This window comes from Esox lucius, chromosome 9 (genome assembly GCF_011004845.1).
Source record: "Esox lucius isolate fEsoLuc1 chromosome 9, fEsoLuc1.pri, whole genome shotgun sequence".
NCBI lineage: Eukaryota > Metazoa > Chordata > Actinopteri > Esociformes > Esocidae > Esox > Esox lucius.
The window spans coordinates 18,855,709-18,873,720 of NC_047577.1; the positions used below are offsets into that span (position 1 = coordinate 18,855,709).

At 41.8% G+C, this 18,012-nt stretch overlaps 1 protein-coding gene and 1 long non-coding RNA gene across 3 annotated transcripts; one reads left to right on the top strand and one right to left on the bottom strand.

Moving 5' to 3' along the window:
- Positions 1–1,612: 1,612 nt before the first annotated feature.
- LOC105021527 (UTP--glucose-1-phosphate uridylyltransferase-like) lies at positions 1,613–13,376 on the bottom strand. 2 transcript variants are annotated; one of them, XM_010889270.4, is made up of 10 exons: positions 13,164–13,376; positions 10,440–10,555; positions 9,073–9,180; positions 4,868–5,053; positions 4,326–4,459; positions 3,671–3,968; positions 3,268–3,465; positions 2,850–3,092; positions 2,482–2,586; positions 1,613–2,336 (listed from the first exon to the last, which is right to left on the bottom strand). In XM_010889270.4, exons 2-10 carry the CDS (start codon positions 10,536–10,538, stop codon positions 2,229–2,231), a joined length of 1,479 nt encoding a protein of 492 aa, XP_010887572.2. In that variant the 5' UTR covers positions 10,539–10,555; positions 13,164–13,376; the 3' UTR covers positions 1,613–2,228. The 2 variants fall into 2 exon arrangements, with proteins under 2 accessions (XP_010887572.2, XP_010887571.2); XM_010889269.3 differs by lacking the exon at positions 13,164–13,376 and adding an exon at positions 12,323–12,710.
- A 686-nt stretch (positions 13,377–14,062) lies between these two features.
- Positions 14,063–15,804, top strand: LOC117594896. The gene is made up of 2 exons (XR_004576189.1): positions 14,063–15,186; positions 15,454–15,804. It is a non-coding gene; the product is annotated as an uncharacterized LOC117594896 (long non-coding RNA).
- Positions 15,805–18,012: the final 2,208 nt, after the last annotated feature.

The window sequence follows — 18,012 nt, forward strand, 5'->3', positions numbered from 1 at the left end:
ACGTCGCTCCAAACTGGATGAAAGAGCCAGGAGGAAACTGGTCAGAGAGGCTACCAAGAGGCCTACAGCAACTCTGAAGCAGTTGCAGGAATTCATGACAAAGATTAGTCATTGTGTGCATGTGACAACAATATCACAAATTCTCCACAGATGTGGCTTGTATGGGAGAGTTGCAAGAAAAAAGCCACCCTCAAGAAAGGCCACATGCAGTCACGACTGAGCTTTGCCAAAACACACCTTGAAGATTCTAAGGCCACGTATAAAAAGGTGTTATGGTGAAATTAGACAAAAATTGTATTATTTGGCCTCAACGCCAAACGATATGTCTGGTGAAAATCCAATACAGCTCACCATCCAAATGTAGATATTTTTTTATTTCAAGTGGGGTAAATGCTTACACAATTAAATAAAGGTAGGGGTAGTAGCAGAGGAAGAATACTAAACAGTAGCATCAGAAAAATGTGTCCGTAGTCTGTTGCCAGTGCCGGCTCTAGCCTTTTGGGGGCCCTCAGTAAGATTTTATTTGGGGCCCCCTCTCCCTTTTCAGTCAAGGGCTCCCTAGCAGTCGGAAGGCTCCCTAGCGGTACCTGGTCTGTTGCATACACACTCACAGGCCACTTTGAGGCAAACCTGCTCATTAATGCAAATAGCCACACAGCAAATAACATGGCTGCAACAAAAAACATAAAACTACTTGGTTGCTTTTAACTAGCAAGTCAAAGCATCAAAAAGCGATAGCACTTATCTTCTTGAGTAGAACAGCCAAGCTTCAGTGCAGCACCACTTCAGTGGATGGGGGCATTCTCACCCTTCCCTTTCCTGTACTCCACAATCAGCTCCTTGCGGTGAGCATTATTTTGTCATTCAATGCAAAGTCTTGCTTGGTCTACCTGGTCATTTGCCATTTCTGAACTAACCAGTAGTTTCTTGTTAATGTGCTCAACAGTTGATTTTGGCCCAAGTAGTGTTTTGACTGTTTCAAATCGATTTATCATGATAGGCCGCGGAAATGGCTAGGAGACTTTGATCCTCTCAGACCAACAAGCGTAGACATCAAAATCTCTTATGGATGCATTAACAAGAGACTATGTAAAACATGCACAGTTATTTCTAAATGGTTCATGTGATACCAGGATGATGCTGGTGAGGTGAGCCATGCCTTTCAAAGCATTTCATCATGGCCACAAATTTAGGCTGGACTCCTTTGCATTTTTGAGTACAGGGACGAGTTGTCTGCTTAAAGACATTTGATGAAATGTTGGTGAAGACACTGACACCTGGCATGAGAGTACACCAAACAGTATACCAGATTGCCCTGAAGCCTTGCGAAACGTTAACCTGCTTAAAAGTTCACATAGTTGTCAGGAACAGAAGGTGCTTTCACCGCTAATTAAACGTACCTAAAAATGAAATGTCCCATGAAATCAGATTCCCCACTATTATTGGGGGGTCTTAACCCTAGACCTTTCAGGAAGACCGCTGATAAAAAAAACTAATCAAATATGTGGTGTTACTAAAACTACAATTAAAAATGCACTTCTAACTAGAGGAGCAGAATCACATGAAGATTTGCCACTTAAGACGAGTCTAATGAAATAAAACCAAGACAGAGTTTATATCCATATTGCACTTTTATTCAGGTTCTCCCTGGCCTATGAGAATTGATCTGCCAGGGTAAAAGGAGCTTCCAGATCCTGTAACAGCATGTGCAGGCTGTGTTTAAACAGGCAGGCCAAAGGGGATCTTCTTTCCACCGACTGGTGTTCGGCTTATAATCAGGTCATCTTCGACGTATTTGTTGTGAACCTTTCTGATGAGCTCAAAATATATTTTTTACAGTGATTTTGCTATTTAAGAATGCTACAAACTCATTCTTATTTACAGCAACAACCCAGGAGCAATTAGGGTTAACAGATTGTCTGCCCGGGGTTTTGAACCAGCGACCTAATGTTTGCTGGCCCAATGCTCTGGGCCAGTTAGTGGAGAAAATATCATAATTGGACTGCCTTTGTAAACACAGTCATGGTCTCCAGACCAGAACCACAGTATGTCTGTTAGGCCATTTCATACAGATTGGCAAAGTACTTCCTTGCAACCTGCAGACAATGTATCTGATATGGGAAAGTGGTGAATCACAGTGATAATGCCTAACAATGTGGAAAGGCAACTTTGTCCTGATATGCATGTCTTTTATCTTGGCCATGTGTCTCTTGGCTGTGCTGAACATCTTAGTGGTCAAGGATGCGCAGGTTTCCAGAGACAATCTTGTTTTCCAGCACAGCTCCTGCTGGAATATCGATTCGGTCTCCATGATTGGCAATAATGATGACAGTTCCCTGTGGAACGGACAGTGAGAGAAGGGGACACACATTAACCACAGGTTGAAATACAACAAAACATTTTCATGACATTTCTTAAATCCCGACATCCATATTCTGGGTAGATACTATGCAACAGGAATTTGGGATATGAAGACTTTACTTTCAGAGAGACGTTCTTTCCGAAGGTGACGTCTCCAGACACGGTGAGGTGGTCCAACTCCAGCATGTCTGGGATGCTCTCAAACCTCGTCAGGAAGTCTTGGACCTGCAACCATAACAGGTTATTTTAAATGTTTTTCAGCAAACACTCTCATTCCAGGTGACAGGAGTAATAGGGATTAAGTGCCTTGTTCATTACAGTTACTGGCCCAACACACTAACCGCTAGACTATCTGCCTAGGTCACACATACAATGCAAACCTTATAAAACGAATGACTATCACTGTGAAAAAACACAGACAAAGATTTTAATAGTTTTTTTCCATTTTAAAAGGTTGATATTTGGAGTCTCCCCCTGGGTTGCATTACCTTGGTGAAAGAGCTGCCCAGCTTCACATGCGGCGTGGAGGGAAACTCCCTCTTCTTGCTCATGGTCAGCGAGCCGGCGTCCAGGCTGTACAGGTTGGACATGACCAGCAGCAGGTCCGATGATGTCTTGACTGGGAGGAAACGGCTACGGGGCACGTTGACGCCCAGCGCGTTGTCAAAGGCCTTGATGGCGGCGCCCACCGCCGTCTCCAGCTGGATCACGTTCAGGCCACCGTCCAGTGTCTAGCGAGGAGGAAGATGAGGGGTTAGGAGCTTCTTCGCTCAGAGACAACTAATATGAAGATGTGTTTGAGAATCTCAAACTCACATTAAAGGACAAAAACACAGGGCTGCAAACTAAACCCAGAGAGCCACTCTACATACAGTCACCAGACTTGACGGTTGTCCTCTCTCTCACCTTGGGGTTGACTATGATCTCTAAGTCCATGGCATTCTGCTCCTGCAGCCTTTTGATGGCACCCAGGGAGATCCACAGGTTGTTGGTGTTGAAGATCTTGAACTTGGTGACCGACTTGAACTCGTCCACGTGCGCCTTGGGCACCTGGGCGATCTCCAGCAGTCGCAGCTTGTCGTCGTACTGGATCAGCGTGCCGCCCTGGGTGAGGTGGCAGTACAGTGAGGAGTCGGATAGTGGAACAGTGGCAAAATGAAGGACTTTCGTTTTGTAGCTCAATGTAAATTGACCTACATCACCTCAACCGACTAATTCCCCCCCCCCCCCCCCGCCTGTGGAAAATGCAACTATTTTATCACGTCCTCTGGATTAAACCTCTGCTAGAGTCTAGCCAGAGCCTGCTCACCTTGACATCGGCGCGGGTCTTGTCCGTGACCTCCATGACAAATTCGCAGCGCTTGTCTTTGGGCTGCGACATCAGGTGGTTGAGGATGAACAGATCCACGGTGGCGCCCAGGTTGTCGATGTTGGACACAAAAATGTACTCCTTGCCCTCGGCGATCAGCTTGTCCAGGAGGCCAGAGTTGTAGAAGCTGGCGTAGATGTCGCCGTGGCCGGGTGGGTACCAGACGTCAGCCTGGTCGCCGTGCATTCCCAGGTCTTTGGCCACGGGCAGGAGGGATTCCTTGTTGATCCTTGGGTATCTGGGGGTTGCCGTGAAGAGGAAGGTAAGAAATGAAAAAAGAGGTGAGTTTGAAAACAGAAAGTGGAAAGGACGACGGAAAACGTCTACATTAAAAAAAAGGGAACCCTGGGAAAAATAGAAACCTGGGAAAAATAGCAGCACGTAACATGAAACACCAAGCTCTAAAAAACTAAATATATATATAATCTTTACACATTGATCAGATGGTGCAGTAATGTGATGCAACTATAAGGGGTCCAAACATTATCAGCCAACCATGTCATTATCCAAGTGTTTAACTTAGCCTTTTTATTGGCAGTCTGCATTACCATCCGGTATAATTTGTTTTCCTGACTAACTAGGACCTTGCGGTTACCTGCTCTGGTTGAAGGTGTGGATGTGTACCCGGTGGTGCGTGTACTTCTGCAGAATCTTCTTGGTGTCCTCGTCAGTGTTGAAGGAGTTCATGAGAACCAGAGGCACATCGACATTGAAGGTTTTGTTTAGGTGCTGCGAGAAAAGGAGGGGGAACATGAGATTTCCAGGGGTTCGACCTTCTAAAACATCCCCAGACTAGAATTTTACTGAAGTGTTTACATTCACCCTGATTTAAGTCTAGCATATACTGGCACCAATTCCAATCACATTCCAGTCAATTCAGAAAGTACCCTGACGTTCCAATCATATTCAAACCTTTCATTTAGGAACATTTGGTTTGACCATACACAGTACGGTCCACAGTATTTTTGGCTTCTGGGCTTTAGATGCATAGAAAGTGGGAATGATAAGAGTGCTGAAATACCAGCGTGCTGGATGTGATCCTCTACTGCAGCAGTGTTTGTGCACTGGAGGAAGCCACTTTGACAACACTTTTGGTGAACTTTCTGAATTGACTAGTACAGCATAACAATTGATTACTTCAATCTGGTGCACGGTGAGGTCCAGGAAGGTGTTCTCATTGCGGACACTGATGACACTCTTTGGGCCCTTGCAGCCCATGCTAGTGCCCAGGCCTCCGTTGAGCTTCACAACCACCAGCTTGTTGAGGCTGGCCGCCACGCTGTCCGGCAGCCCCTGGGCCTTGATCTTGTCATAGGGGCGGATCTGCAACAGGGAGGGAGAGGTCAGATGCTGGGAGTGGCCAATGGAAAATGTATACCGTTTCAACACCGACAATGTTAGTACAGTGTTCCTATACTACGAATTCATGAATTACATCAAGTTCTCTTTAAAATAAACTGTGATAAGGCTTCATATTAGGGTACTAGAATTCTTTGCCGTTTGGTTGTTCCAATCATTTTCCCCCAACCTGCTCAATGTGACAACGACAAATTGTCCAACAGCTCTGTTCTCTGCCACTGGGCCTTCCTTCATGAGAGTTGGATGTGACCATGGACATTGGTTCTGCACCACAGCATTTTTTGGTTCTGCACCCCTCATGCAGGGGACTCAGGGGAGACCAGTACAGACAATGGTTCCCTGACCAAAGTGCTTCTTACAAAAGGAGCAGTGACCACATAGTCTGTAAAAAGGTTTTCTTGAAATTAGAATCATCCTTGTCTGAAAACTAGACAGTGCATATCTAGGCACACACCCATGAACCTTAACAAGCAATTAATTATCAAAAGATAGTTTGTTAAAGATTGCTGATTGTATTACCAGCTATAGAACATCTACAGATATGAATTGTGACTCTCATAAATTGTTACTTCAATAACAACAAAAAAATGCCATAATGGAGAAACTAATGTGAGGTAACTTCTTAGATTACCGGTTTCCAACTTTTGCTCAATTGAAAAACAAGATTGAGCCATGTTGATTGTAGCCTTCAGTTGACTGCAAGAATTTATAAAGATTGTGAACTCAGCACATTCTCTAACGTGTTATCTCCTTTGGCCTGAAGCATGTGAAATAATCAGTCCCTCTGATCTTTACTGGCCACATAACGTTGGCTACTGACAATGTCAGGGATGTGTGGCATGAGGACAAAAAAGGATAAAGAGTAATTATACACACTCAAGACCTTCACTCATCACACTGAAGACCTTCACTTGCATGCAACCACACAAAAATTCTAAGTCTAATAAAGTAAGGACTGACCAAATGTGGTCCTAATTTTAAAGATTTCTTGTTTTAGCCTCGCAGTGAGGATGGAAACCGTCACATCATCACACCCACACGTCCTTCCTATCATCTTATTGCCCAATGCACAGAGACTCAAGAATCTGTGTCGTTAAAGTGTTTTGACACCTCCTGCACTACGTTTCCACACACAACTTCCTGTGACGTTGGAAAGAAAGCTACTGCTTCAGTGTTGGCATGGTGATAGTAGTAACTTCCTTACAATTGGTAAGAGCAGTAGAACAATTCCCCAGGCAATGATGAGGCAGATGTGAGCTGCAACATTGGATGAATGTCAACCTGTCTTCCGAGGCACAGGGGTAGGCAACCCCTGGCTTTCTAACAGCATCTGGCTCTAAAAACATTCCTCCGCATCCATTTCCCACAAATTTCTAACACAAAGATTTATTAAATTCACAACCAGTATACACAACTTATATCATGGGTGAGCTGACGAATGGTCAAAATAACTGTGTAAAAACATTCTACAAGTTACGTAACTATGCCATATTTGTCAATCCCAATAAACCAAAGATAAAGGTGATAAGATAGGTCACTCTAAAACTCCAGATTGTCATTTCCATTCGCTTTTCCAGGCAGATTTGGGAATAGTCTTTTTTGGCCTTGAACCCATTGCCATGTAAAAGAAACATGCCTGAGCACACAGACAGTGATTAGGTACATTTACAGGAAAAGCGAACAGTTTTAGACGGTTGCTACCAGTATCAATTTACATGTATAATTTAACTAGTTTAAATCAGACATTTGCTACATAACTAGTAAGCATCAAGGTGTTTCCAGGCAGCTGTGGTGAAATGTATTATGGCGTCATAATCAAATTCTGGAATAGTCAGCGCACACTGACAGCACGTGAATTATGAACTCATGCTCAGAGGCCTTTTCCAAAGAACACTGCCAAAGCATTAGGAATGTAGCCTAACTCAAAACCACAAGTTATAAAAGAACAGTGAATAAAAGAAACAAATACTTTAAGCAGTATGATAAATACTAATTGCATATTTTATTAATTGTTTATGTATTTTACAACATTTGTTTTGCAGGGTTTGATGTGAGTTGTTTACCTATTTAATTAATCTCTAGGGAACCGTAATTCCTTTACTGGTATTTAACGTCAAACGTGGTCCAGCAGTGTATGTATACATAAATGAGGGATATGAACTATTCACATAAAGCATGGAAACACCCCCAAAAACACCTCTTTAAAAAGTATTCAAACATCCATGATGTACCACTTTGTCTTATTTTACCAGGTAAGTTCAGCAATAACCTCAGAGCAACAACGTCAAAACCATTGAGTTTAACAGTCTTGCTTGAAACAATTTAGTGTGTGTTCACAATAGTCCTCAAGTGTCCCTGCAACTTCACCAGACAGCTGCAGTGTCCAGTCAAGATTCTGGGACCATGAAGGTCAGATTTCATGGTATGTTGACATTTTTTTGTTCTTGAATAGGGCTATATTTAAATTCGGAAGGAATGTCACTATTTACGGATGTGGAATCATCTTGGGTTGATTTTCCAAATGGTTCCCTGCAATAAATCACCTTCCTACTCAAGGGAAATTCATATCAGTTTTTCAAACAGTAATGGCCTTCAACCATTTAGACAAACGGTCAGTCACTGGAAAACAAGCAACACTGACCCAAGAGCAGAAGCTGGGCATTTCTTCATAACCGTGTCCTTGTGGATTCAGTGATTACGCAGCAAACATTGGACAACTATCGGACCACTGAACCACTGCACAGCATTGGCCTGTTTCTGGGAGGCTCACTCCATCCGGAACATGAACTCTCAAGTCAACATGGTACACACGTTGCGCAACATAAATGGCGGACAACGATATGTAGGATAAATAATTAAAACTAATGTACTGTTTGGCGACAGCTAGGAGAAAATACAGCGGGATGAGGCCAATTTCAAACCCAAGCTCCTCAACGTCACCTGTGTGGATGTGATAGGAACACTGCAAGTCCAGGAACGTCCCAGGTCTCAAGCCCGACCACCGTGAACCACGTTCCGAAAGAAGACCTAGAACAGATGGGCCTACAACCTCTCACTCCCACAAGGGGGTTGGTGGGTTGTGCTTTTGAATACTATAGAGGTCAGGCTAAATATACGGTAACCTTTCATGAGCCAAGGGAAAATTTGGGAAGTGGGGGGGGTTATCATCCGGGTGTCAAATGGCTGGTTGGCTTTGGCTCATAGCTACGTGCTCTGTTTTCGGATCTGGTTTCCTTTGCTTCGTTTCTGTTGGTGCGGGGTGCCTGTGCCATGTACTTTAGACATTCAGACTGGGAAACATCCCAAACTACCTAGTAGTCTCTAGGTAGTAACACCGCCTGACTGGCTGTCTCACGTTCCAGTCAGCTGAGGGGGGATGATTGTGTGGGTTTGTGTGTGGAAACCCAACACCAGGCTTTCTGTCCCAGATCATCCCCTGGTCTGCTCTGGGATGACAGAACAAGACCAGTGCATTCTGGCCCCATAGACAGCCAGAGACACATGACCGCTCTCAAGCAAACTACCAACTCTCATGTTCAAAAGGGCCACCTTGGCTTCCATCGGCTCAGCTGGCAGGGGATGATCATTGTAGAAAGTGCTTTGGCCTCGAGATCCAATCTCACCTGATATATACAGTATCCAGAAATGCTAGTGTTTCTAAGACCCTAGTTTAGACGTTAGTAACTCAACAAACTCAATGGATGTCATAGCCATTGACCTTTACTGTGCTGATATACCGTGCTTTATAGTGAAACAATGCAAGCTGTAGAATATCCTTAAAGCCAAATAGAAATGAGCATTCGATACTAAGCATGCCATTATTTGAAGGATAGATAATAATTTGAGGTGGCAACATTAAAATAGGTCTTCAATGGATTTCCAATAGGAGGGTACTATTTTTGTAATTTGTAATGCAAAAAAAGAAAATAACAAATGTCTGAACTTTGAGCTTAGACAAGCATGGTAGAAACCAAGCTACTCACCAGATCCTCTGGTGGTTTGTTGATCTTCTCCCAGTTTATAGACGGTCCTTTCACCTGGAGGAACCTGTGGAAGATTTTCTTGAAACCCTCAAAGTCCTTTCTGGAAATCTGAAACAGAACATGCCAATGATCAAGACACAGCAAGGACACAAGATGTCCTGCAACTCCATGAACATCTTCACAGAACAAATTAATACATAACATCAGTAGAACCCAAATTAAGGTTTCCCAAATCTCTTAAACTGATCTAACTATGATTCACTGATCATTTGAATCAGATGAACTTGATTGGGAAATCAACCAAATCACAGGAGCTATTAAAGAGTATAAGTAAACACAGGTCTGATTATTCCTATAGCAGCACAGGATTTCATAAAACTGTTAAAAGAAATGGCGTTATGGCCTCAACTGTCTTTTCTGGCATATGCTCAAAGGCTTTGATGAATGTTGCATGTCAGTACCATCTAAATGTCCCCAGTGGGATTATAGTCTAATCTCCCAACAAGCCCATATCACAACTGGCTGTATTAAATAAATGCAAGTGTTGAGCAACACTGTCATAGAGAAATGTTGTACTTTCCCACCAAATGGAATGTATTATACATTAATGATTCAAAGGAATCCACCTGTTAGATGCCCTAGAAGTATTTCTCTCGTTAGGAACATCCTATAGTATGATGTCACGCATAAGTGAACTGGAAGCCCAACACATGAAATCTAAATGCTTATCCAGAACTAAAGACCAAATCGGCGATGCGTATGTATGCATAGTATTGAATAATAGGACCGTTATAGTCATGTACAGTTGATATACTGCGTTCACGGCTGGCCTCCAGTGGAATGGACTGAATTCTGGCTTCCTGGTATCAGTTGTTTGGGAGAACAAGAACTACACTAAAGGGATCCGAGATGTTCGGGCTTGTACTAGTGAGACTGCGTTGTTATTCTCTGCACTAAAATGACACGTAATGATGTGTGTAAAATTATTAGACCTAGTTAATATGCAATGGCATTTTAGAACTGCTTGTATTTTTGTACACTGGATGATGCATACTTAATAGGCCTTTCCTACTACACAATGTGCTTTAACTTCCACCACAGTGCTGTGTTTTAATTGACTTTAAGGTGCAACGTCAAACACCAAAATTGCACATTTCTAACGGAATTTCTAGCACGCACTTATTTTCCCCAAAACAAACAGTGAGAGTGGGAGTGTGTTGCCAAACCGTGAAGTGTATGCATCTGTGTGTGTCAGACCAGTTGAGAAAAACCCAGGCCATTCACCTCGTCTGTGACTCATCCCAACAGGACGAAACACATCTCACCACAAGATCCAACCTCCCTAAACTGGCAGCTAACCGACCCACCTCTTGCTCAGTGCCCTTGGCTGTCATCAGCAACTTCTCCAGCTCTGCGTGCATGGAGGTCTCATGCTGAAGCCTCAGTTTCTCTTGAAATTCGGCCATCCCTATTTTACAAAGGTCTGCTCGGGAAAAAGGGAGGAAAAGGATGGCTATTGAACTATTTGAAACATTGAAGAGAATGAGGTCATGCAGAAAGGAGAAAGAAGAAGAAAATGAGGGTAGTTCATTCCTTCTGTTGGGACTCTTTAAAACTATCAAAGAGTAAAGATAATGTCAGCTTGGACTGTTCATTTATAAGGCAATTTAAAACAGGTTATCTTTACATATAGTTTGGTCTGGAAATATTTGGACACTGACACAATTTTTATTATTAGAAAATTAAACTACTAAGATTCAAATGAAGTGCAGACTTTCAGCTTTAATTCAAGGGGTTGAACAAAAATATTGTATGAAACATTTAGGAATTCCAACCATTTTCATACACAGTCCCCTTATTCCAGGGACTCAAATATAATTGGACAATTAACACAATCATAAATAAAATTTTCATTTTTAATACTTTGTCGAGAATCCTTTGCAGGCAATGACTGCTTGAAGTCTGGAACGCATGGACATGACCAAACTGGGTTTCCTCCTTTGTGATGCTTTGCCAGGCCTTTACTGCAGCTGTCTTCAGTTGTTGTTTGTTCATGGGTCTTTCTGCCTTAAGTCGTCTTCAGCAAGTGAAATGCATGCTTGATCGGGTAGAGACCAGGTGATAGACTCTGCCATTCCAGAATATTCCACTTCTCTGCCTTAAAAAACAATTGGGTTGCTTTCACAGTATGTTTTGAGTTATTATCCATCTGTAAAGTGAAGTGCCGTCCAATCAACTTTGTTGAATTTGGCTGAATCTGAGCAGACAGTATATCCCTGTACACTTCAGAATTAATCTGGCTGCTTCTGTCACATCATCAATAAACGCTAGTGACCCAGTACCCTTGGAAGCCATGCATGCCCATGCTATTACACTGGGTTCCCCTGTGTTTTACAGATGATGTAGTATGCTTTGGATCATGAGCTGTTCCAAGCATTTTCCATACTTTTTCTTCCCATTATTCGGGTTCAGGTTGATCTTAGTTTCATCTGTCCAAAGGATTGCCCGTTTCACTTGCATTGAGAGCGCCTCTGACTGCATGTTGTGGGTTCACAGAAACAGCTTCCAAATGCAAATGTCACACCTGGAATCATCTCCCAACCTTTTACCTGCTTAAGTGATGAAGAAATAACGAAGGAATAGCCCACACCTGTCGATGAAGCCTCTTTTGAGTCAATTGTCCAATTACTTTTGGTACCTTGAAAAAGGGGGGGGCTACAAATGAAAGAGCTGTAATTCCTAAACCCTTCCTCCAATATGGATGTGAAAACCCTCAAATTAAAGCGGAGAGACTGCACTTTAAAAACACATTTATAATTTAACTGTAACGTGAATATATTTTGGTAAACAGACAAAATCAAATCAAAAAAACTTGTCAGGGTCCGATTATTTCCGGACCTAACTGTAGTAGCAACCAAGCTCAGGAAATAATTGACATGAATTACTAATCACACAATGAAAACATCCTTCACTCCACTAGATGCCGAATTTGGAAAGACATCACTGTCAACAGTGTGGAGAAGAGCCTATAATTCTAGCCTATTCTGGGACAAGCAAGTATTGGATTTTGATGGAACAATAAATCCAGAGGCTACCTAAATTCAAGACATCAGAAATATATATGATTAAAAAGAATGCATTTTTCAAAGCAGAAAACATTCCCAAACAAATAGTAAAGGAAAATGATTCAAGCCCATACAGCAAAGTTGTTAGCTAAATCAATATTACCAGACTGAAACAGAAAACTTACCATCTAAGAGAGACATCTTTACGTTAAGAGAAAAAGTTTCTCGTGCCCAAAAAAAAGTTTTCAAATATGATCCCAAAAGCCTAACCTAAAAGTTATTAAATGACCTGCTGTAATATTCACTCGATTTAGGACATTAAATAAAAGATGGACATCAATGGTTTGAGACAGACACCATGGTGACAGCTGCTCGCGCTTGAAAATTATGAACTGCAGTCCCAAGAAACAATGCATCAACCTTTCAGTAAACCCGATACCATCACCATCAGTGCAAATTATGACGCAGAATTACAGTCCTAATTGACAACGGATTGCCAGTTCAGGAATGCTGGATCCTATCGGAATATTTCTAAGTAGGCAACACTATCGCAGGCATCCGGAGGTAGGAAGCAAAATATTGTATTTATTAAGAATAAGAAACACGCCCCTCTGGGCAGATCCATACGTCACATATTCGGGAGGAAAATGAGTTGACCACATTTCACAATAATACGGTTTCTTATAAACAAGAATCAACACCTGCCATTGACAGGCTGCTCTGCGGCACGCCCGTGACCCTTGTTTGACATTTAGCCACACTGGATGGCGCTATCTAGCTACCAACCTTAGTTACAAGTCAAGGTAAACATAACCGTAGGAAACAAAAAGCACAATGCATATGTTGTCATGCAGACTTGCGATGCAGGAGGTGGCAAAGGCAAGCTTTGTGACGGTAGCAAATATAAGATGCAGGCCAGCAGCCAATTTAAAACGTCAAAGGATCTAGTAGTGCGTTTTTTTCATTACAAACACGACGTTTTCAAGCAGATTGTTCCAAACGTAATTCATTGCATTGGCAACCCACCTGCTGATAATTATTTTGCTAACAATCCACCAAAGAACTCCAAGGGGACGGTACTTGAATACTACCGACCTCTGTCAAAATAATTGCCTTCGGCGTATATATCGACTGACAAATTAACACTTTAAAAAGTACATGTTTACCGTCCAGAGGAATAGATTTTATTTTTGACAGTCTGCCTGAGGTACGTGCCTAATGTCACAGTAAAGCCGGAAATGTCGTGACTTACTATTTCCAGAGATACGCTATTTCACCGGTCAGATTAATAAAGGTAAACGATTGGCAAGTCAGTGACCAATCGTAGCACAACAAAATTTGTTTAGTCCAATTGGAACCTTGTTCGCGAAGGCGGACCCATATATTTTACTTGACTGGATCTATGTGGACCTGTGCTTCTGTGTCTGTCTATTGGAAAGGTTTATGTGAACGCTCCTAAAATGCAAATCGACCTTTAATGTCAGAACTTGATAAAAATAGGTTACGGTTAGGCACAGGATCATGTTTAAGGGTTTCGTAAAGGTCAGTTGTTGTCATTATGGTTAGTCGTTGTAAATATCAGCAGTGTCCTTGTAGCTCTCAGCTGGCTGCGTACACGGTTTATGACAACATTATTTTCATTTCCTAACAAAGGCTCTCAATCAAAAGATCTAAATGGTAAAAAAGTTACAGTTAAAATACATGTCCGGTATAATTTGTTTACGAATCTGGTAAGGAGAAATTGGAGGGCCATATCCAGCTGCCGACGTCGGGAGTGTCCTTCTCAGACCACCACACACCTATACTGGATATATCTCTAAAAAAAATTTTTTAAATGTAACTCTGGGACCTTTTAAGCATAACAGGGCTCTTTAATTCTTTTTTCAAGGGACCCTCACCGCAAGTAGTCATTCCAGGGACCCCATGTTACCAATTGTTCACTTGATCGCCAGTCCAAGCGAAAAGGATAAATTGAACTTCAGCATACGTTACCGTAGTTTACTCAAGTCATAGTAATCGGTTATAAACAATAGTTTCGGGTGAAACTTAGTTAACCTACGTTCTTTTTCTTAAACATAGTAGAACTAATGACACAAACGTTGGCTGGCTAATGTGTTTAGTTAGTACTGTACAACCACACTAGATCGCTGATTAGAAGCTGGCAATTGCAATTAATCTAAAAACATGTTTTCTATAAATGAACAGTGAATACACTAAATGAACAAGAGATTCAGATGGTGGAGTTTGTCAATTGAGGCGTGGTCAACACGTCGATGCGTCGATCATTATAAACGGTGTCGTCACAATAGAGCCTACTGACAACCGTATGATCGTGGTCACATTTCGTTATGCATTCATTTGTTGTATGAGACACGGACAGCTTGTACACATGAGTAACATGTTTTCTGTGTGGTTTTCAGACAGTATTCACTCCCAAGACCAATTGGATGGTGAGTATGGACTCCAAGACCAATGGGATGGTGAGGAAGGACTCCCAAGACAAATTGGATGGTGAGTATGGACTCCAGGGACTACTGGGATGCTATATACAGAGGTCAAGGACCAATGGAATGGCGAGTATGAAATCTCAGGGTCAATTGGCTTAAGCTTGATCCCTGCTGGGATGATACATTTCCCCTGGAGTCCCGCATAGGTAGGTTCAATGTGTTCTTCCAACTGATCTGTACAGTATTGGGGGAGAACATTGTGTAAAATGTAATGTTACTACATGCCATTGTTCCCTCCAAGTTTTACAGCTTTCCCAGACAGGTGTTTGGCCTAGTAGGTGCTACCTAGGGAAATTCTAGGGTCACCTCCACCTCCGTGCCCAGGGGATGACCTTGAACTAGGTCAGTTTAGAGGTTGGAGAACCCCACTGGTCTGGACCACCACCCTGGATCAAGTTCCAGACGTTGTCAAACCATCCGTTCGACAGTCGCTGAATCATCAGAATTCCAGATGAGTGGTGTCAGGAACAGAGGGCAAAGGAGAAGCAGTAGGGATGAGTCGATGTAATGAGCAATCAGAGGCCTGTCAACACCATTGTACGGTAAGAGGTGTCCAAAACTTTCTCTTATACACACACACAAAGAAACACCTGCTAACAAGTGAAATGGCACTGTAAGCACTTCAGCACACAGCATTCATATTTCTATCTTTGTGTGTGCAAATTTAAACAGATCTTTCAAGGGTCAGTTTGTCTTGTCTCAGTCCCTGTTTTTTTTTGGGTGACTTTGTCAGTCAAATTATATGCTTAGGTATCCTTGGATCTCAGCGATGCTCCTTCTAATTCCTCTGGTGTCTTGTTGCATCATAGGTGGGGACATCAGCCCTTGAACTGCATCTCAGGACTACCTGGCTGAACTACTCCTAGTTGTCCAAAGTCCACCTGACAACTCCTGCTGTCACTGCCCACAGCCCACCTGATCGTCACTGATCTGGATTCTGCATAGATTCTGCCAGAAGAGGACTGGCCACCCGTCAGAGCCTGGCTCCTCTCTAGGTTTCTTCCTAAGATACAAGACTACCAGGGAGTTTTTCCTAGCCACTGTTACTTGCTCTTTGGGGTTTTAGGATGGATATCAGCATAAGCACCTTGTGACATACACTAATGTCTGGGGCTTTGTAAAATAGAATTGAAGTAAATAAATGCAAACAAACGGCTCCATCCTTGTCCTCTGTTCTTTATTTACAATATGATTAGATATAATAATTTATTTTCTTGTTATTAACTAATAAGATGACAATTTCTCCAAACTGTCAGTATGTCCTAGATCAGGACTATTCAACTCTTGTTCTGGAGGACTGCACTCACCTGGCGTCTCAAGTCTGAATCAGTCTCTTATTTAGAAAGAAGACCAAAGTATTTCAGCCCTCCAGGAACATGGTTAAATATTCCTCTTGTAGATAAGAGATATTCTGGCCTCACATTAAGAATATAAATTATAATATTATTGGCTGTTTTAGGAATAACACTGGTCCTTAATCATTGTGGGATTCCATTGGAGTACCAGTGCATATCAATTTCACCCAACAAAACCACAACATTTCAAAATCTTTTCTAAGCATTATTTGGTCTAGAATTGCAAGACATGTATAGGGAGCCATGCCATATTTACGGAATCTAGGCCTATGAGCAGGATATTATACTGTGGCCAACGCAACAGTTGGAACTTGATAGCAATGGCTAAAACACTTAGACTTACAGATGCAATGGTTTGCTCTCAAAATTGAGCAATAAAGATATTTTCAGTGTGTAAATATTCAGAAAACTGCTTTCATCAGAGTCAGCTGGTGCTCTATCCCCTAATCGTTCTAATATCTACCAATATACATTCACCAATCAATTGATCTGTTTTAAACCATGACAACAATGTTTGGCAGATGTCATTGCAGGAATAACCAAACAATACACTAACATTGATTATACAAATGCCTTTCTGCATATTTCCTTTTCAAAATTTATGGAGAAAAATGAACTTAGCAAATAAATGTCTCAACAGAATTAAACATTGAAGTTATTATCAATAGAACACAAATACATATTAAACTGATTGCTACGTTCTTGCTGCTGCTGGGGTTTTTGACGCTGACTTAGATCTATAACAAAACATAGGAACATGCAGGCCTTTGAGTGGTTGTGTAAAAATAGCCTTTTCGGTGGAACTGAATAGGAAAATATATAACAAGATATATGAAGCTGTTAACACAATCATTTGTCACCAATAAATATGTTATTGTGTTCATCAGGGAGATGTTGGATTGTGTTATAGAGTACTGATGAGGTAGAAGATGAGACAATTGATGGGTGTGCTTGGTCAGCCAGAAAGGACACCGTTATCTAGCTATATTTTAAATGTCAAGCCTACTTGTCAAACGGCAGGAAGGACCATGTAATGTATGAAATGTACGTGCTACGCTCTGCAGTCCCTTAAAACTGTGTTGCCATTGGTCACCAATATGACCATATATGATGGAAAACTACACTGAAACATTACTGAAACATTACTTGATGCTGCTTCTGCTCCGTGTACATAAAATACAATCAACTCTCAAAACAAGCAGGCATTTGAAACACATCAGACCAACAGATATTACAAATCTAGTTTTGGTATTTGACCACTGGTTTCTACCAGTGAAATGTAGAAACACTTGTATTGCCTTTAAGTGAGGAAATTCACAATTGCACATATGATTTGTTAATAACATCCTAGCGGACATACTGTTGCCTATAAGGCCGCTACATAGTCTATGCATGTAGATGTGTAGGATTAGTTATGCTATGACTAGCGTGGTTATATGGTATCAGGGGGTGTGGTATGTTGCCATTAGACTATGGCTAAGGTCTATTCTTAGTCACAACATGTCATAAAGTGCCTTGACACAGCTCTTAGCTCTAGTATATTGCCAATATACAAACCCAAGTGCCTTATTGCTTAAAATTGTACATATTGTTTAATGCCATAATAAATGCCCACAGGGCTCTGATAAAAGTAGAACATTACCTTGTTTTATATCCTGTCAATTATAGTGATACAGGTCACAGCAAGATCCCTCTCATAGACTGTCATAACTGTCCCTCTAGCCATCTATTGCTGGGCAGTTTTTTGTGCCTGTCCACAACAATATACTGTGTTGTCGATGACAGCTGGCAGAGAGCAGGAGTAGTCTCTAATATGTAGACTTATTTTATCTTAAGCACAGGCAGGACAAGTTCCAGGGCAATAAACAGGCCTTTGGTTCCATACATTTATATGTGTATGGGTGAGATAGCTATTACTCCACATTGCACTTTTCTGGTACTATTTTTCAAAGGCACTTTCTTTACTTTGCATGCTTAATGCCCACTCGCTACAAGAATAAGGGAATTCATATG